General features: G+C 38.1%; 1 protein-coding gene across 3 annotated transcripts; it reads right to left on the bottom strand.

Annotated features, from left to right (window-relative positions):
• Positions 1-1048: 1048 nt before the first annotated feature.
• Positions 1049-20338, bottom strand: LOC149712111 (ATP-binding cassette sub-family C member 1-like). Of its 3 annotated transcripts, XM_089860692.1 has the most exons (19): positions 19231-20338; positions 19032-19169; positions 18827-18964; positions 18059-18117; positions 17664-17966; positions 17105-17279; positions 16790-17044; positions 13197-13400; positions 12730-12876; positions 10621-10711; positions 9764-10134; positions 9182-9325; positions 5904-6071; positions 5345-5529; positions 4610-4715; positions 4002-4517; positions 3276-3475; positions 2515-2707; positions 1049-2441 (listed from the first exon to the last, which is right to left on the bottom strand). In XM_089860692.1, exons 2-18 carry the CDS (start codon positions 19101-19103, stop codon positions 2635-2637), a joined length of 3207 nt encoding a protein of 1068 aa, XP_089716818.1. In that variant the 5' UTR covers positions 19104-19169; positions 19231-20338; the 3' UTR covers positions 1049-2441; positions 2515-2634. The 3 variants fall into 3 exon arrangements, with proteins under 3 accessions (XP_089716818.1, XP_089716820.1, XP_089716821.1); XM_089860694.1 differs by lacking the exon at positions 9182-9325; XM_089860695.1 differs by lacking the exons at positions 1049-2441; positions 2515-2707; positions 3276-3475 and having other exon boundaries at positions 4486-4517; positions 5355-5529.
• Between the last annotated feature and the right edge of the window lie 1343 nt (positions 20339-21681).

The raw sequence follows: 21681 nt of genomic DNA on the forward strand, positions 1-21681 counted from the left end.
AAACAATCTGTTTTCATCAATGCCGCAGAGAATGCAACAGGTTGTAAACGCCAACGGTAAGATGATCAAATATTAATCGCATAATGAAATTAAAAATGAAAACGCATAAATGTATTTATCCTAACCATGTTCATAATTAAGAATAAATGTTCGATAGTAATTAGCAAAGTGTCTTTATTCTTTATTTAACTTGTTATGTTGGTTGGGTAGTTCTCAATAAAATATATACACACTCTACATTGCGTCCTTACTTAACCTTTAAGGATTTAATACTTCGTGCAGCTCAGCAGATTCCATTGATTCTCAAAAAGACCATAATTTGCCATCGGATACACTGCTAAGACTAGTGGAACTTTAGTATAGTGCTAATTTCGCATTGTAAATAAAGTGTTTCTTGAGAAAGGTTCGTCATCTTCGTTATGGCGAATCCCAATTAGTTGAATACAATGAACACAACCACTTCCTCAAATGTAGGCACCACTTTGTGACCCATGCTATGCTTTGAATGTGGGTATTCTCCTTTTCAGTGAACCTGTATTTCCTCCACCAAGCGGTTTTCAATGGGTGACATATTGAGGGAATTGGTTGGCCATTGAATTTCTAGATGGTTCTCTCCGAAATGCGCCGTTTTCAACCAAACGTTCGTGCAGACTTATGTTGAAACTGACATCAAGAATCGCCCACTAATCTAGATAGAAATCATTCTCCACCCCCTGGCATTTGCGAACCATAGTGGAACAGAATGTCGCACCCGTGGCCATATCTTCACCGGAGGAAAATTTGAAGTTTCATTCCACAATTGTTGATTATATATTTGTGCAACATTAAAGGGGATCTCTATCCATAAAAATATGGCTCAAGGCATTGATTCCGTGGGGGACGTGTATTCAGAAAATTGCAATTAACATCACTCTCCCTTTACTGGAATGTCATTCGGTAATTCGGACGAGCTATGCTCAACTGTTCACCTTCTCTTTAAAATCATCCCAATCATTCAAAACCCCCTATTTAGCAGTTGGAAATGGAAAGTGGAGAGTGAAAAAAAAAACGCTTAGTAAAAAATTTATTGAAACAACAATATAAGATACGTTTTTTTATACCCATTGTATCAGATCAATAATTTGCGGCTTATGATTGAAACAAGACGTCGCGAGAGAGAAAGTTTTTAATTGCGGCGACTGTACAAGGATGGCCAACTCATTTTCTAAGTCGTCTACGTCTAGTGGCAGAGTTTGTTTTAACAACTTTTAAAATGTCCTTGAATCTCCTTGAGCACGCATTTCTCACTCCGCTCTGGGATCCTTTTGCTAATTGGAGATGATAATGTGGAGCTCTTGTAACTTGACTTCTTGTAATCACGCCGGTGAAATCCATCGAATCGGTCATTGTTCATGCACGATTCAATTTTTAGTGTTTTTCAGGATAAGTACTGATTTTGACTAATTCAGTTGAGGATCAGGCACTGCTTTTTTGCCTACCTTTCGGGTTTAACTTTTCCCTACCGTTAATCGCGGGTTTTGGCACCATGAAAAGACTTTGTTTTGTTCCTAGTCTTTTCCGTAGCTTTGGGAGAGCTATTTTTTGTTTGAGTGCAAATAACCGACTGAAAAATCCTTTACATCTATTTTTAATTTTAAGTTTTAAATAAGAAGACTGATTTTGCTTCCGTAACTATTTTATTTTATTAGACTTTGGTTTCTGGTCTAAGGGCAGGAGCGCTATTTTTGGCTCCTTAAATTTCAAGATTTTTACTGAAAGTGAATGTTTTGCTGCATGCTATCAAAAATAAACAAGGGAAAGTGTCGGACTCTCTCCTTGGTCTGTGACATGCATTTGGAGGGGTTAATGCATACTCGCGAAATCTGTTTCATCCCTCTCGCCTATTCACCACGTACCTAAGATAATTTGTGATATTGCGCGTGAAGAAATAGTGTGGTTTTATTTTACATTAGCTGCTTTTGACTGAGGCTAACCGTGGCGACTGCAGTTTATCGGCACAACTTAATTTGATGATGTACATGATTATATTAATTTCGTTCGCTAATATTGATGTTATTTACTAATATTAAAACGTTTAGCTTATAATGACAACCCAGGGCCTAAGTTTAAACGAAATTCTGAAGGATTTTAACGATGAGTTTTTGAAATAAATGATGATTTCAAGAACATCTGCGGGATTTTTAATTTAAATTCGGCCTGCTAACGTTTTAAACAAACTTCAACATCGTTCAAACGCGAAAATAACACTAAAGAAAATAGAACAGAGCGCGGAGGTCCGAGGTTGTTACTCTTCCTTGAGATACGCCTATGCAAAATTCTCCCGTTTGGTGGCGTATGAGCGTTATTTTCGGGAAGAATGACATCATCAACTACAAATCTGATTGGCTGATACCATTTTATACACCTCTCGTGCGCTTGACCGTCTCGAACTGCATGTAAAGCTAAGGCAAAGGCAGGAAAATATGGCAGTCCGACACTTTCCTCTTTTTTTGATGCTATGGATTTAATCCCTACCTGGAAGTAACAAAGGGGGCACGAATGGCACCACTCAAACCAAGGTAGCGTCGCTCTTTTTCTCCATCTTGGCGCCAGACACACCTTACAACCCTTTTTGCTGGAGAGGGTGCATTGTTGTCACCCGACACCAAGTCTCAACTTTGAACATTTACCTCCCAGGTAGTAATGCCATAAAGCATACTGGATTTTGCTTAGAAAATGTTGGAAATTATATTTTTAGTTGCTTATGGGTAGAAGAAGATAAGCTGAAGTACATAAAAAGTTTTCAAGGTTAGAGATGCCAAGATATTTAGCAGAGGTCTCTCTAATCTACTTTGAAAGAATCGTGCTAATCACACGACAATAACTCCCCTAGTGGCAACCTAGGGGAATTATATGCTGGAAAACCAAAGAGATGGGCCGATACCACTTTTAACCGATACCGATATATCGATTTAGCCAAATAGCTGTACCGATACCGATATTGGTATCGGCCCATCTCTAGAAAACCATACTACATTTAACATGTATGCACTACGAAAGCTATAATCATCAAGAAACAAAAATATTCAAAATATTCGAATGTCTCAAAAGTCAAAATAATTTTCGGCTCGGCTCCATCATTTTCGAACCGAGCCGAGCTTTTAAAAGGCTCGCTCAGCTCGGCTCGTGAACAGTACTACTAGTTCCAAAGGTAAAAATGTAGTGTGGATGCTGATAAAGCCGTCGGTCCAAAACGAAAAAGAAGCAATTGAAAAATGATAAATTTACAAAGTTACCTTTGCGCCATGTTCATCAAGTAGTTAGCGGCAGTGCATTCGTCGATCAGTTTCAGAAAGTGTCCATCGAAGATCTCTCCAGCATGACACGCCCTGATAACAGTGCTGCCAGCCACAGATCCTCCCACGTGCGAAAACAAGAAAGAATTTCTCAAGCTTGTTATCCGCTTGAATTGACGATTGCTCGACATCACGAAACGCTGCAAAAGATACCGGAAAATCTTCAGATTAAATGCGATATTACGAAGAAATTATCCCCAGAAGTGGGTACGAGCACGACGATTTTTATTGACAAAATTCCCGTGGCACGCGCCGTGTCCAATGAAATTCATCGCGAGATTAGATAGAAATTGAATGCGATGTGACATAGAGCGTGCCAAGAGAATTTTGTTAATTAAAGGGCAGGCGTTATGCGATTGGTCGGAGGAGCTGATTTCAGATTATCCTTCAAATGTGAACCTGATTTGAATTTTAAAATCATTAGGAGGTATTTCCTGGATGTTTCACTATGCAGAATGGGCTCATAATTAGTACAAGAATCGATAAAAAGCATTTGATTTTCCACTTCACCCTCCATTAATGATGTGTATTTAACTTCCGAATTATTAAGGATTAAAAGTGGCTACCCCCACTCAAATACGAATTCCGTGTTTAACCACCATAATAAACAGTTGAGAGTGACACGTAATTATTACTTAAGACAGGAGACAAAACCCGAGTTCTTACCTGAAGTAAAAGGTATCCAAAGACAACAACAATGCATGGAACTATGAATAATGGTAAAAATATTGCAGTTCCTAACGGAAAAACAACTAAATATATCAGTCCCCAATTGGTTAGTTTTAACATTCCAGGTAATTGCTGGTCGAGGGCGTCGATGTCTTGGGAGAAACGATTGAGTATCCTTCCAACGGGGGTTGTGTCGAAGAAGGACATGGGAGACTGAGTTACGCTGTCGAGCATTTTCCTATGTAGAAAGCTTGCTGCTCGTAGACAGCGAAAGACTACGATGATTACATTCAGAAATGATAAAATGGCTTGGCTTAGTCCAAGAACAAATAAAACCGTTATACGGATTCCCTTTAAGTCTGGGTTTGCTTTAAAATCATCGGCGCACCACAGAGACAGCCAGTACACAGACGCGAAATTAAGGACTACACCACTGGTGATTGTAACTTCGGTCATCGCACACCACGTTATACCATAGGCTTTAAAATATTGTTTGTATTGTGATACGGATATCTGCAATTCAAGAGAAAGAATGTGTGTAGACTTTTAGTTCTCAAAAAGGCAAGAAAAGTCCAAACTTTCCTCGTCTATTAAAGAGCACGTACGTTTCCTTCTTTGAGTGTCTCAATAGTCATGAGTTTTGCCTCATCTTCATCCGAGACTGTTTCTTGGGATGCAGAATTAAATCTCTTCTCTCTGATATTTAAAGTACTACAAAAATTGAATTTCCAAAATTCATAAATTAGCGAAGCGTGTTCAACGGTTCAACCATGGAGTCTATATCTTAAAAGGAACAGTAAATGAACCAGTTTTTAGTCGATCACAGTCAATTTAACAAAATCCGCTCTCTCATATTGTATTTACGAGAGGTCTTTCTGTGGGTGCTTCCATAACCTGTCGTTAAGCCACATGTGCCATTTGTTGATAGCTAACGTTCCCTGTCGATGGTCGCACTTCATAGCATTGACATAACCACTGTCCGAAAAGGGGACGGTAACCTCGTATTGCATCTCCTATTTGAACTTGTATGGTTCCGACTTTTCCTAAGGGCCTCGAGCTGATCGAGACGCAACGAGACATAAATTGTGCAATGGAAGGCTAACGCTTACCGCTCCTCTAACAACGCAGCCTCCATGGTTCAACGTGAAATAATCAATTCCAAAAAATTTAAAATATGGGCTTTTTCTAAAAATAGTACACGCCATATGGCTGTTGTAAATAATGAAATTTCCTTGGTTATTTTGTACGGTACATGGTTAACTTCTATTACGTAAAGCTTTTTTGGCTTTTCTATTTAGAACTAGCGGTAGAAAGTGTAGATAAAACACAACATTACTCACGATGGTTCACCTTTATTTTCGTCGCTCATGTCACTTATGTGTTGAGCGAAATAATCTCTGGCCATTCCCTGACGACTCATGATTTCATCAAAGGTTCCCCTCTCAATGATCCGTCCATTGTTCATGAAGAAGATCTCGTCCACTTCTCGGATGAAGCTCAAGTTGTGCGTCACCAAAACTCTCGTCTGTTTGAAAATCAATTTCTACTTGTCAAGGAAGCAAGGAACTAATAATCAGAAGCTTTTCACAGGTGAGCGACTCAAAGGGTTTAGGGTTTATTTGAGTTAGTCACTTACAGCATCAATGTGTTTTGATCACTTTTGAGTAGCAATTATTGAAGGTGCACGGATGTAAATCAAAATCTATTCAAAACCTATTCAACTTAAATATATAAGTTTATACTAAATGTCAGCCGAAATTTATTTCACCGCTAAGAATCTGATTTCTTTCCGTGACGCCATATTCAACTACCACTGTTATTTGAACAAAACACTATGTTGGCACTTCATTAATGATCGCTTAGCGCTTTCGTAGAAAATATAGCAGTAGCGTTATTTACTTTCTTTCGAAGAAATCCCTTTGGCCCGATGACTTTGTTGAAGAGATGTTTGGCCACGTGCGAGTCCACCGCCCCCAAAGGGTCATCAAAGAGATAAACATCGTCATCGCGATAAATTGCTCTGGCCACGTTGATCCTTTGCTTCTGACCACCACTCAAGTTGATGCCCTGTCATGCAAAAATAGTAAACGAACGCATGACTAACAAAAGTCGCCTTCTATGGAACTATGAATGAAACTGAGCAACGCCAGGTTTTTAGCGTTCAGCTCATTATATATTATTTAGCAGTCTATTTCCACAGAACCACGAGAAACCGAAGGCGTTCATCCGTCATGCGTTCAATAATATAAACTATCGTACGTGAAGCGCACGGAAGTGCAACAGCTCGAATGAGTATGATCATAAGTTGATCATATTACAGCTCCCCATAAGTACTGGACGTAGGTATTGCTATTTTAAACAGCACTTTCTTCCAAGACATCCAAGCCCACTATCTATAGCTCAGTTTTACAAGTTTAGTTTGCCCCTTAACCCTGATCTGGAGTTAAGTTAACGACACTGAGGGCGGTCTGACAGCCATTGGCTGTCAGACCGCCCACAGTGTCGTGATTAGTGTTTATGTTGTTATCGTGTTATAAAGTATTGCAAAAATGTGTCAGACTTAAAAACGAACACAAATTTCTTCAGCTCAATTTCAATACAGAAATAATATTACATTCACCTTTCTGTGTCAGTCCGTTATTACAACAGTGCACCACGCTAGCAGTTTCCCTTGTGTTGGTATGTAAAGAAATATTACAAAATTTTTATCTCCCTTTTTCACAATATAAAATGAAAATTTGGGAAATATTGCCATGCCTCTACTAGTTTTGCAGCTATAAAGCTCCGTTTCTTTACGATGTTTCAAGAACATCTTTTGATATTAATATTTGAAATGAGTATTTACATATTAGTTAAACCATACTACATTTATATATATCCTAAACGCTAATTTATGTAATACGAAGTAAATAAGGAAGTATTACTCAATGCCATGTCTTCCATTGATGATTTATCTGCTCGAAGTGCACCGGAATGTTAACACTAAAGGCGGGAGATGAGCAAAAATTTGCGCGGGGTTTAATTAAGAACTAGAGGGTGTGAATAAGAATTCGCGGTGTTTGCATAAGGACTCGTGGGGTTTGACAGGGTTTTCAAACGGGGAAATTTTGAAGTGCCTCGATAAAGTTTTAAGTAAAACCCTTTTTTTCCAACAGTGTATTTTGTTTGAAAAATGTTATTTAAACAACACTTAATGGTAAAATATACCACCATTTCGGGTTTAAACATGGTTGTTCTAAAATCAAAAAATGGGTTAGAATAGCACCGTTCGTGGTTCTTGAAAGGTTGAGAAGCTAACCACTAATGGAAAAAGAACATCCCTCATAACGTTTATAGAATTGGTACAGTATTCGGCTATATTGGTTATAGAAATGGTTATTTAAACGAACCTTAATGGTAGAATATACCATCTGTAAGGGTTTAAAAACGGTAGAAATGAATAACAATTAGAGATGTTAAATGGTAATTCAGACAGGAGAAAAAACTGCGTTTCCAAACACACCACTTGGGTACTGGTTCTCTGACAAAAGTGCCAAACCCCTCTAGGGTTTAATCTATGACCATTATTTTTTACTGTGTACTATCATCCTTACAATCCAAACCTAGGTACAGAACAACTTGTTTCCATCCACGCTCTTCTCTCTCAAACCTCCCCACATTGGCTACCAATTGTTCCGCTTGCTTTCTCCATTTAAAATTTATTTCGCGCAAAAATCATTCCTCTGGTTTAGTTCACAAATTCTCCGCTATATTCCGCACATACCCTTTTCCCTTCTGTGCTGGGAGAAAACTCTGATGCACCAGCGATGTTACATCGACCAATACTTACAAAGAGTTGTAATGTGATCCGTTTATGGTATTTATTTATTTATTTGGACTAGATACGTACAGGCAAGCCGTAGGCTTTTGGAGTACGGACGGAATGGTTGTAACATTAGTAAACAGATAGCGGAATTAAATGAACAAAGTGCTTATAAGTAAATTGATGAGAGATTTTAACATGAGAATGATTGAATTATTTCTATTGAAAACTAGTATGTCCCTCTGTTGCCTATAATCCGTCTCACCCCAACCTTGTATTAAATTATATTAGCCACTACCGCCCTGAAAGCTTTCCCTTCAGTCAAAAGCAGTCTCAGTATGACCAAGAAGTGATATCTAGTTTATTAGGGAGAAGATATCAATTCGCCACATTTTCAGCTTTATCTCCAGTCCAAACGTAGGTCCGCAGTTAATTCCCGCCTCTAAATTATTAATAGCATCTCATTGGTTCTTGAAAACGCAAGTTAGAGTGGCGCGAATAACAAAAATTACGCATTTCCCGACTGACTAGAGGCGAAATAGCCCGGCCTCCTTTTACGTCCAGCCGGAGCCTCCGGGATGAACTAGGCCCATGCATGTCAAATTTTATGTGGGGAAATATCCAGTTTGTTAGAAAAAATATTTTCACCATAGATGGCGCTTATTTTTCCGTTGTGACAGGGGTCTTCCTTAAATTATCGTTGATATTTTAGGGGTCAGTCATAAAATTTTTATGATAGAGAAAAGTTTCATCCTAAAATTAACGTAAATGTTTTTGGGCTATTCACTTTTTACTGAATCTTTCGGTTAGATGGTATTGATGACAACAAAATAAATTATTTCAATTAAAATAATTCAGTAAGAGTTATAAAAACGTATACTTACAATCCGCGACCTTGGCCCAAATACTTAAGCAGTCGACAGGGTCACGGGGTTGAACTTTGTTTATTTTTCGGTCGTATCAGCACCCCAAACGGGAAAACACGGCGAACTAAATTAGTTAAAAAAAATATTCTCGCTTCGCCACACGCATGGGCCTAGTTCATCCCGAAGGCTCCGGTCCAGCCTTTTATTTTGAAAGGGGGACTGTGGCACCTAGGCATCTAATAAACTTGATATCACTTCTTGGCATGACATACGAGAGGTGATGAAAAAACCTCTCTTCGATTGTCGGCGAGATTTTTCGTTGAGTAATCTGGCTTAAAAAACCATGGTAAAAACTAGTTCTTTTCTGCCCCGTTTTTTCGTTCGAAAAAAAAAACATCAGTACCGTAAGAAGTATAAGAGTAAAGCGAGAGGCGTGTAAAACACAGGTTTGAGAAAGCGGGAGAAGAAAATCACGCTGAAATAGAGAGACATTAAACAAAAAATCCCACCCAAAAGAGACAGGCCACCATCATATATACTGCTCTCTTAGTCTGTTCTTGGCTTGCCGACGCCACTCGGGAAATAAAAATCTCTGTTGTATTTTTGGCACCTGATTGTTTTTTGGGCACTGACGTAAAGGAAGATGCAGGAGACTTAAAAAATTTATTATGTTCATTTAAAAGATATTATCTTATATTAATACTAGGGCTGTGCAAATACTCTGATTTTCGAATAATATTCGTTAAATTCGAATTGAGTATTCGATTCGATGATTCGAATTTGCCACTTCGGGAACGAGTATTCGAATCACAAAACGATTATTCTAAAAGAAATTCAAATAACCAATTTAAATACGAATATAGTTCCCTAAACCGAGCAATCGTTTCCAAGAAAACGAGTATTCGATTGAAAATTGGAGGGAATATGGTCGCATGACATACATGAAGATGTTTTGTTTATGTAATTTCAACGCGATTGCACAGCAATATTCGTTTGAACGAGTACTCGAGGGATTCGAATTTCGAATAGGAGATTTTCTATTCGATTTGGTTTGAAAAACCACCATTCTCATAGCCCTAATTAATAAGTACCCTTTCTCCGATCTCTGTTTCATCGTCAGCTGGTAGCTGTTCGAGGTCCGGTTGTAGGGCGCATGCTCGTATGACGTTGTTGTATCTTTCCTGGTCCATTTCATCGACGAAGAGAATATTCTTTCTGAGTGAGGCGTTCTGGATCCAGGGTTGTTGAGTGACGTATCCCACTTTCCCGGCCACTCTCACCTCCCCCTCCTCCTTCCGCATCTCGGAAACCAGAGCGAACAAGAGGGAAGACTTGCCACAACCCACCGGGCCCACCACGGCCACCAACGAACCGTGGGACACTTTCAAATTGATGTCCTGAAGAGACGCCGCAACTGGTTCTTCCAGGCTCCAATGAAACCTTCCCCCCTGAATCTCTATTGCTGAAATGTTCATAGAATTAAATTATTGTTAACAATTAATGGTCTAAATTGACTAAATGCGTGTTTGAAAATATCTGGAAATAATATAAAAGCGACTTCTGGGTTTCCTGTGCAAGAATGACATGCTGTGTGACTTTTTTTCCAAATAAGATTTTTAAAGAGATAGAGGAGTCTTTGCTGAGTTCCCTTCTAAAATTTATTACTATGCTAAGTCAGAATTCCTTTAAATCAGCGTAATAAAGCTATCATTGACAGTAAAACTGATTATCATAGGAGGACATTTTCTTTTTATACCAATGCTCTAGATTGGTGGATCAAGTTCTGAAGAAGTTCATTCAATTATCTCTTTCTCCGCGCTCAATTTACGCTTTCACTTTTCAACCTCAATTAATTATGAGCTTAAATTGATTTGCGTGTGTAGGACTAGCTGCCGGAAATAAGAAGCGACTAAGCCCGTTTTTTCAAGTCACTAATTAATTGACATACCAAATTGGGCATCGCTAGCCATCTTCTCCACGTAATGCTTGGTTTCGCCATGACTCAACAAGTTTGCAATTCTTCTTACCGAGACGTGTGTCTGTAAAGAATTACTTAGGGGATTTGCATCATTTGAGGTGCTTCAACTAGGGAAGGTCAAAGTAACAATCCTGTACGATTGTTTTTCTAAAACTAATAATTCATTTTTGGAAAAATGTTTCAAAACATGAAACTTTTTCCCGTTAATAGAGTAATATCGGTAGAGAGGGGGAGTGAACTGTGTATCCCCTTCGTTGAAGGCAACTTTGTATTAGAGAATACTATTTGCCTTCGGAAGGGGGATATCACTAAGCGGAGCCTCCGGGATGAACTAGGCCCATGCGTGTGGTGAAGCGAGAATATTTTTTTAACTAATTTAGTTCGCCGTGTTTGGGGGTGCTGATACGACCGAAAAATAAACAAAGTTCAACCCCGTGACCCTGTCGACTGCTTAAGTATTTGGGCAAAGGTCGCGGATTGTAAGTATACGTTTTTATAACTCTTACTGAATTATTTTAATTGAAATAATTTATTTTGTTGTCATCAATACCATCTAACCGAAAGATTCAGTAAAAAGTGAATAGCCCCAAAAACATTTACGTTAATTTTAGGATGAAACTTTTCTCTATCATAAAAATTTTATGACTGACCCCTAAAATATCAACGATAATTTAAGGAAGACCCCTGTCACAACGGAAAAATAAGCGCCATCTATGGTGAAAATATTTTTTCTAACAAACTGGATATTTCCCCACATAAAATTTGACATGCATGGGCCTAATTCATCCCGGAGGCTCCGCACTAAGGTAAGAGATAGAGGGCTATGACGTTGCCATATATGTGAAAGATATTACTATATTAATGACACCAACTATAATTTCGAAAATTTCATTTACAGTAGGACAATAACAATCGAATGATACCTAATGTCAAATGTATGTATAATAAAACCAAAAGTCTCGATCCAACAGACGAAAGAGTGCTAGCTTATACCCGTGTTCCCAAGTTGATACCCTTCCTTTTAAGCCATCCTAGTCGCGGGAATTGGATAGAAAAAGACGGCTACGCCTAGGCCAATTTACTGTTCCCGCGGTTTCTAGTATGTTGGTATTACTGATGATGAAAGCGGTAATATAGTTCGCTTAATGCTTATGCAAATACCGAGCAAAAAAACTTTGTATAAAAGCAAGATGTTTTAAAACTATTACTTTCGGTTTTTAGCCACATCGTATGATGAACATCTACGATGTGGGTCGAAGAACAGATAGTTTTAGTGATTATCCCCTGGATGAGTTTACAACATAGACTTATGCCGATGCACACTTATCGCTTCTTATAAATTTATAACATGAACTTATGGTCAGAAGAGTTTGAAAGAGAAAGAATTCGGTAAAACGCCCAATAATTGTAATATCCCCGTGCCTTAAGACCATTCTAAAAAGACGCCAGTATACTTGCTTTTTCAAAATTTCCCTCGATTTCTTTGAATGTTAAAATAGGGGAGCGTGAAACTCTTATTTTCGACGGGTAAGAGGATTTTTTAAGGGAGGGTATATGGCTTAACCTAACTATCATAATTTCCTTCCTTTTAAAAACACGAACGAAAAATATCAACTCACCACAATTCTGTCCCATTCACTCTCCCTTCAATAACGATCGAAAAATTTTATACTGTCCAAGGCAGTTCTCTTTCACGACGCCGCCGCCGCCACCACCACCACCACCACCACCAACAGGCCAGGTCAAACTAAAACCCACATCGTAGATGTTCATCATACGGTGTGGCTAAAAAGTTTTTTTTTTTCAAATGACTAAGCTAAAACTGCCTGTGATTGGGTAAGAGCTCAACTTGCATTGACTGCTACGATAATAAAGTGGCAGCCACATACGAAGGTGGGAAAAAAACGTTTCGTTATATCATATATACTTTTGATAATTGTCCCAGTTATGTACCAAAAACAAGCTAAATTGTTTCGATTTTAATAAAATCCAGAAACTTTGAAATCTTTCATTATCGGAAAACAATTTAAACATTTAGAATGCAGGAAATTTTTTGACCCTCCCTGACACCGTTCTTACCATAACTAGAGTATTAATTAAATCCGGAAAAGGAAGCATTGACGTCGCAAATAATCGTATTAACTGATACGAGACGAAAGCTTTCCTCGATGTGAGAACGTTATCGTCGTCAGTTAATACGTACATGGCGAAACACGGTGTAGTAATCTGAAAATTAAGAAATAATATCTGTAGGAACTTAAAATCAATATCAGCGTAAATGAAGATGAATAGTTTAACAAAGGAGAGATGACGATCGCCAACATTAAAACCATTTTCAACCTGTGTTGTTATTTCATCCCTGGAATATCTCGTCATCGCCTTTCTTGAGAGAGGCAAAAGCGTATAGATTTCAGGGACGTCGCCTCTTTGAGTCGAGTGAGAACGCTCGGAGAAGAAACTAATACGGAGCTGAAATCTCTACACCTCTATGCGTTCCCAGGATCGATAACAATAATCCACTACTTGTAAATGTTTTACGTTCTTACCAAAACCGGCATGAGATTACTTATAAAGAAGTTAATTCCTTCGAAAAAGCCTTGATTCTTCATGACTGCAGTTTCTTTTTTCCTGATTTCAAGAACGATACTGTGGAATGATCTCTCCCAGGCGTACAACTTCAAGACGCGGATTCCGTTCAAAATTTCACTAATCATTTTCATTCTGTTGTCTTTCAGTTTCATCAGATCAATCTAATAAAAGAGATGGTTAAAGAAACCAGAGCTGTGATAATTAATTAGTTAGCTAATTAAAATTCAAAGTAATTAGCATTATTTCATAATTGAAAATGGTAATTGAATTTTAATTACCTCGGTGCTAATTGAGAAGTAATTCTAATTAATTAGTATGCATCGGAAAGGCATTTATCTAACTAATATTTTAATTAGATATAGGATTAACTAATTAGCCAATTGGATTTTCAATTAATCTTTTACACCAATTTGTAGTAACAACCAAAAATCGAGGAATTTATTCATGATTCATCTATTTGAATATGAAAAAGGCCTTAAAATATCGATGAGGAAACCTTAGTGCTCCTCAAAATCAAAACAAGAGAGAATACATATTAATTCTAGCACTCTCTTCGTGAATGAAATTACCCCACAATGAAGTGTAAGAAAATTTCGTAAATCGTAACTGCCCCATTTCGACTATTTTTCCTTCTCGAATTAATAGCAATGCCCATCTATTTACTACACAGGAGTCCATTATAGAAACTGTGACAAGAAAATAAAGAAATGAGACAAATTTTAACACGACGGAAGGCTCGAGGCTTGTCTCATTTTTCGAGAGCATTAAAACATTAAACTTTGCATTACCAAAGTAGGAAATTCACGGGCACTTTTAAACTTTATGTTCACTTATGGTTTCTTTTTTACCTTAATTAGACAAGTAATTAATTAGAAATTAGTAATTCTAATTAATTAGTTTGATAAATGCCTAATTTTTAATTGAATTTAATTAGCTTCAATGTCTAATTGCTAATTGGATTTTTAATAAGTTTATAAATATTTATCTAATTGCTAATTATAATTCAATAGTTGCCAGCTCATCAGCACAGCTCTGAAAGAAACCAACAACAGAAACTTTGAAGGTGATGATATTGTTAAGATATAAATATTGACGATAACATTCTTACTTCTTGATACTACAATATTACTTATGATAATAGAATCTATGTATAAACACGTGTCTAAATAAAGAAACGACGCTCGCGGTGCGCTGCTTGGAATTCTCACAAGAGGGAAACGCTTTGGACCATGTGCCGGGGTCACTCGGGAGCACGCTCAAAGGCTGGAGAGACCCCTCTCCGACCCATTGAGGCTCCCGGCTCACCTTAGTGCTCAAAAGGCTATATAAACCGACCCCGGTCCATTCAAAAGGGGCTTTTTGCGTGGGACTCTCTCGAGATAAGTTAGAGTGAAATATTGAAGATAGGGCATCTAGTCTGGCCCAAGATAGTAACCAAATACCTAAGATTGAGAGAGCGCAAGCAGACCTCCACGAGAGCCGCGTAAAACCGAAATCCCTCGTTTTTACTTAACAATATGTAGTATTAGTTAATATTCGCATGTCGTAGCTACCACGGGAGTAACAAGAACGTTGGTATTTACGATAAATGTGGCGGCGTACGTTCTGCTCTTTGCGATTATAGGTACTAGAAGCAAATTCCGCTACCTTTTGCTTAAAAGTAGTACATTAGGTGCTCAAGAGAGGGCAAGAAGTTGAAACTCAATACAGAAACAAAAGCTCACTGACAAGACGGTGCCAAATAAACCGCCATCAACCTCGTTTCTTTCTACTTATACCAATCTTTACTAAGCCAATTTTCATTTGTTAATGTAGGCAGCTTGAGAAAGATATAGATTAGAAGTAGGAGCCTATATTTGAGGAATTTGTTTAGTCGAGTTCTACTTTTGTGCTATTTTGAGGCATCATAATTATTTCTGGCTCTAAATGTAAAAGGTAACTATATAAATTACTTTGCATCAAGAACGCGTGCGCATACGTGAGAGGGTAGAATGCCTTCCACCTATTCTTTTACCCCCAGCAATATTTTTTCGAATGCCAACTTTTGAAAGAGGCCGTTAACATTTCTTTGATACGTTCTACTTAGTACTCTTATCGAGTGGAGTACTCAACTCGATACTCGATAAGAGATTTTCTGGGACTCGAAAAAGTTTCGAGTATCAAACCGGCTTTTGCTAGGCTAATAACCCTGCAAATGGGATGTAGTAGCAAAAGCGCATAGATAACCAGAAAGTGAAGAACGAGAAGCCTAAACCGCAACGTGAAAAATGAGTTCCCCCATAGTCCATTCAAGATTTCCGTCCCCCTTACAGAGCGACGGGAAGAGTTGGTCTTATGTCGCGGCGGAGAGTTACTTTCGCGTAGTTTTACACAAGGTACATACGTAAGTTGGCTCGAAAATATAGTTCACTTATTTCTTTATTTTCATGTCGTCTGCTATAGTTTAATTCCAAGGCTTAATATAATCTAGTCATTTAGGTAGTCGGGAATCGGCACATTTATCAAAATGTCAGATTTGAATTTAGCAAACATTTTAGAAAGCTACGAAAAGGATGACTTTTTCCTGATTGATAAAGACGGAAAACGTAAAGGTGCAATAGAATGCATGAAAAACAATATCAAAATTCAACTTAACGAAACTTGAAAATTCCACGACGATTGAACCGAAAGAGCGCTAAAGAACAACCGTTAAGCCTAGTTAAGCAGCCGATTTCTCAATAGTATTCCCCACTATCCCCAGGAGCCGCTACCATAGCGAACTACTTTCCGCTTGTCACGTGACATTAACGATGACCTAATATATCTCTGATTCGATTGGTAGTTGAAAATGAGGCTCACCAACCACCCATTTGTGTCTCCCCTTGCTTCTCATTTTACTCGAATACCGTTGCTAAAGGCTGGAAAGGTTTAATGTTCTTCACTTTCTGATCTATGCGCTTTTGGTAGTAGTTATAAAAAAAACTACATGAAAATCACTCATATTGGTTAACAGACCAAGTTAGTGCTGCTTGGCTATAGTTTAGATCATTTCGTCAGTGTATTGTAGTAGGGTAGTAGCTCCTAGCTGGTTCAATAGTGGAAGTAAAAGAAATTAAATATTTTTTTAATCGAAGTTCAGCTTAGTAATTTTCGTTTGGGACTTTGCGCGAAGTATAACGATGGCTAGCAGTGACTTTGGTGAGCAATGAGATTGTGAAGAAGAAGTTCATGAGGAATTAGTTTGTTTAATTTAAAGGGAAGAAGACCAATACCGTCTGGTCATGGTTTGAAGTAGTTGTCAATGATCAAAATTACTCTAAAGGTCTTTTATGAGAGCGATAAATTAATAGGAAGTGTTTTAATAGTAGAAAACCAATTCCCAATTACTGGACAAATATTCAAAACAAATTTTCCAACTACTCGATCCTCAATAAGGGAAATTTTCAATACTCGAGACTCGACTCGAAACCAAAAATTCAAGGCTTGCTCAGCCCTAGTTCTGCTGGAGTTTGTTATTAATTTATGCTTATACTTCCCGAATACGGTCTAGTTTGGTTTTAGTTGGATTTACCTGCAATTCTTTGTATTTCCTTGTGCATACATAGTTTAGTGGAAGAAGAACGACAATAGGTACGATGCCAGCAAAGGCGGAATAGCCCAGTTCTTGATACATGAAAACGAAGCACAGTACTAATTGTACCGGGACCGACCACAAGAGGCCCAATTGCGGTGATATAATTTGGAATCTGTTCGTGTCCACGTACATCGTGTTCAGTATTTCACCCATTGTCAAGTTACGTCGATCGCTGCTTGTCAAGCGAAATGTCTGCTTCGACGAATCTGATTAATGAACTAGCGTCCCACTATCACGATAACACTAACTTACTTTTTTGTACAGAACGTGCATGGTAGCGGATTTGAGTCTCAGTCCTAGTTTGGTGTGGAAAATGGCGCTGCCTTCATGCAACAAAGATTGCGCCAGTCCGGCCAAACCGTAAATGCAAGCGTAGAAAACCCCCTTCCAAAAAGGATCTTCGCTTGTCGAGTAATCAATTATGGAACTGAAAACATAAGTTTGTGAATGGTTAACTCCGTTCCAAAGTTTACTTGATTCATTGCATCGTGGCCAACCACTTGCAATTTCAACCTCTGTTAGAATCAGTTTTTAAGAACATTCAGAGCAATGAAAACATTCACTTTAACACAACTGACCCACAGAAACAGAAATTGATAACACTTATGTAATTTAAACTTTCTCTTCGCTTCAGTACAAGCAAAGAACCAACTAACACCAACAAAGGAACTCAATTTCGAGCTTTAAGTGAAACCCATGCACAATTTTGTTCTGTTTATTTGAAGTTAATCTTATATTCTTGATTTCCCATAAATAATCACTCAGGGTGTCGTGACATTTCTTATACGGCTGAAAAAGTGAAATTGTTTACCCTGTCAGAAGGGCAGGACCGAATGATACTACGTCGGACAGAAATTGCAAGACCACTCCAGCAATCAAGCAAGGCCCGACTGATTTGAACAAGGGCCAAGCGATGGATTTGCATTCATTTTTGGTTCTTTTTCGTTCTTCCGTAAATCCTTTCATTTCCATTTCATCCCTGTCACTTTTGGTCTCAGCTTGGGGTCTCCTGTGTTTTTCAAAAATGTGCGAGACAGCCAACGCTCGCTCTGAGTCATTCAAGTCGTACAAATCCGATGGCTCCAGGTTTTTCTTCCAACCTTTCCACAGGGTGCTACAATTCGTTAAAAATATAATTATCTGGGAAGTAATAACTTCTTCAAGCAAGGAAAATTTATAGGAATTCAAGAACGGGACCAGATTTACCTGGTAAGCCACGAATGAACCACGCGTGAACATAATGATGCGTCAGATTCCCTGGATTTCTTTATGTTTGAAAATAATCATAAAAAAGCGAATTTTAAGAGAAAATTAAGTTTATATTTTGTGGGGAAAGCTAGACTATAATTATGCATGACGAATTTTCATGGCTAACAGTCTATCTTGCTGCACCTTCACTCTTGAGCGCGCGCCTGACATCGCGTTGTTACTGAATAATGAAGTCACAGTTTGAAAGAAAAATAAATTATTAGGCGTGACGGATCACAGATATAGTACTCGAGCCCGGCCCACAAAAGAAAGTAACATGGGATATATGTGGACACAATGATTTCTATCCATAAGTATGACCCGAAAACCTTACTGAGAGCATGGATATGTAAAAATAATATCGTATTATGGATTCCCACAAGGAATTTCGCTTAGGCACCCGTTCAGCACAGAATAAATATGATTTCCAAACTCAAAACCTTCCGAGTGAGAGGGAAATTCGTATTTTTTCTCTCTGTGCATGGGCGAAACTTCCTTCCCGCCACGTAACCTAGCTATTTTCAGCTCGATTTTTAAGCGTTTCACATGCGCTGGTGTTATTGCGTACTTGATGGCCAACTTTTTGGCCTGGTTTGGATTCCATAATACGTTAGTATTTATACACACCCATGCCGAAAACTAAATTGAGAACAACAAGAGAGAAGGCTAGAACTCCTAGCAACCAGTGTCGAGCTTAAAATACATAAACAAAATGTGGAGTATTACCATTTTCGCTTCGACTGTGTACGTTTGTTTTTCGAAGTCCGGGGAGGTGTCACTCAGAGTGTGTAATACGAGGGTAATAACTACTAAAGCGTAAATTACCGACTCAATTACCAACCCGAAATAGTCATCTTTGTCGTTCTGAAATATTGCTCTTTTTTATTTTGCCAAAATATTTTTATAAAATGTAAAAGAAACCTTCGCTTACTTCTAAATAGAATTTCATGATGGTGGATCTCAGTTTGATAGTTTGCGTTAGTGTTATGAGAGACCAAAACATTGTTAGGATTCCGGACAACAACGTGGCACCCCCTCTGCCGTAAATTATGAGGAATAGCGCCAAGATCTGCAACACGCGAGTTAATTTTATTTCATCAAAACGTTATGGATTTGTTAAATTGTCTTACGTAAGTTCCAATTTGAAGGACGAAAGCCAAATTGTCAACAACTTGATAATCGCCGAAGTATATTTGTTTACCAAATTTTAGGACGCTAATTGCGGCCAGTAACAAAACTAAGAGCTGAAAACACAAATCAAAACTAGTACCTACTTCGAGGGGTCGGACATGGAGCGATTTTGTGTACGGGATTTCAAGATTTTGGGATTTTCAAAATGATTTTGGAATTTTGACTTGGATTTTAGGATTTTGACCTGGATTTTAGGATTTTGAGTGGGAATTTGGAACTTTGACCAGGATTTTAGAATTTAGCTTTATGGCTTGTTTGTGGTCGGCTTTACGACTTGATTATGGTAGGCTTTACGACTTGATTATGGTAGGCTTTACGACTTGATTATGGTAGGCTTTACGACTTGATTATGGTAGGCTTTACGACTTGTTTATGGTCGGCTTTATGGCTCTTTTATGGTCGGCTTTATGGATTGTTTATGGTCGGCTTTTGGCTTGCTTATGGTCGGATTTAAAGCTTATTTATGGTCGGCTTTCAGGTTGTAATTACTGTCTTCTAAACACCACTTTCATCTGGTATTCTGTCCATCCCACATGGACACCAGTGTGTACTTACTGGCTTCTACTCCTTCATCATCGTTAAGGTTAGCGATCGGCTAGGGTTACAAGAAACTTCTAGCCTCCCAATGGTGCAGTTTTCCACCAAAGGTTCACGCAATTGTGCTGTTCTTATCCATTACTAAGATTCGAAACCTTATGTACCGATTTGAGTAAGACAACAATGGGCGTATGCTTCATTTCAAACGTCAATATTAGTCTAGTCTCTCAACAATGTTCAATAGTTATTTTTTAAACGATGTAACGCGCAATAAGGATAATAATTATCGAAGAAAATATATATTATTAATTATATTTATTTTAATTTTTAAGATAATCTTAAACCGTTGACACACTAGTGCACATTGATAAAAACGCATTTTAGTTGGTAAGGAGTCGAGCAGCCAACATAATCCTTCATTACATTAACCGACTTAAATTGTAACTATCAGACTACTCTATTCTATTGTTCTCAAGGCCGACTGCAAAGCGAAGTTAGCAACTAAAGTTGGATAAGAGTCGGATTTCCGTTGTAAGTGCCAACTAGACCATAAACCGACGAATCTACCTCGAACCGACTCAAACGCGGAAGCTTCATTATAAAGAAATTTGAAATGTTTAGTATTGATCGGTAGGTAGTCGGATATGCCGACCTCTCGACCCTTGTTAATTTGATAATAACCCATGTTAGTTGGTAAGGCGTTGAGCAGCCGACCTAATCCTTTCTTACACCAACCGACATAAAATGTAACTATCAGCCAACTCTATTTGTTTGTTCTCACGGCCGACTTCAAAGCGGAGCTGGTATCTGAAGTTGGATAAGAGGCGGACTTTAGTCGTAAGTGCTGACTAGGCCATAAAGCGAATAATCTAACTCGAACCGACTGAAACGCGGAAGAAGCTTCATTACAACTAAATCTGAAATTTTCAGTGTGATCGGTAGGCAGTCGGATATGTCGACCTCTAGACCCATATTGTTAACTTTTATTTGAAAGAAACGCGTGTTAGTTGGTAAGGAGTCAAGCAGCCGACCTAATCCTTCATTACATTAACCGACTTAAAATACAACTATCAGCCAACTCTATTTTATTGTTCTCACGGCCGACTGCAAAGCGGAGTTGGCAACTGAAGTTGGATAAGAGTCGGATTTTAGTCGTAACTACCGACTAGACCATAAACCGACGAATCTACCTCGAACCGACTCGAACGCGGAACACTCGTGTTACTGGGGTATTTGTTTTCATTCAATTTACTATACTACCACTTAAGCGTAGTGTGAAAACCGAAATTTAAAGTTAAAAGTAGATCACCTATTCATCATATTTTGACACCATATTTAATGCATATCAGGGGAGTGGCGCTAGTTATGTTAACAAATAAGCCGTCACAACAAATCTGTTTTAGAACCCTTAAAATTAAATTGATTTTTATTACTTTTAACACTCGGCCTACCTACTAGTTTTCATCGTAACATGTTGAAACAATTAAGAAGTAGAAACTTATCCGAGAGTTATCTGTAGAATAATAGAACAAGTTGCGAAACCAAAATAAACCTCTCCGAGGTCAGACGAGGGCTAACTACCAAATTAAGAGGTTTTTCTTAAATAAATAACTAAATAAATATAGTTTATATTAATTATTTTAATCGTCAGAAATCTACCTTAGTTCTAGTTAAGTCGTTTTAAGAAACTTTATTCCTAAAATAATTTTAAACATAGCTATTTTTAACGTTTGATTTCTAGCGACCATCTTTTAAGAAACTTTATTCCTAAAATAATTTTAAACATAGCAATTTTTAACGTTTGATTTCTAGCGACCATCTTTTTCACTGATTTTGTAAATTTATAAGGCAAT

Source organism: Phalangium opilio, unplaced genomic scaffold, assembly GCF_054372755.1.
Source record: "Phalangium opilio isolate 3A_F unplaced genomic scaffold, DU_Popi_V2 ptg000011l_1, whole genome shotgun sequence".
In the NCBI taxonomy this organism is placed as follows: Eukaryota; Metazoa; Arthropoda; class Arachnida; order Opiliones; family Phalangiidae; genus Phalangium; species Phalangium opilio.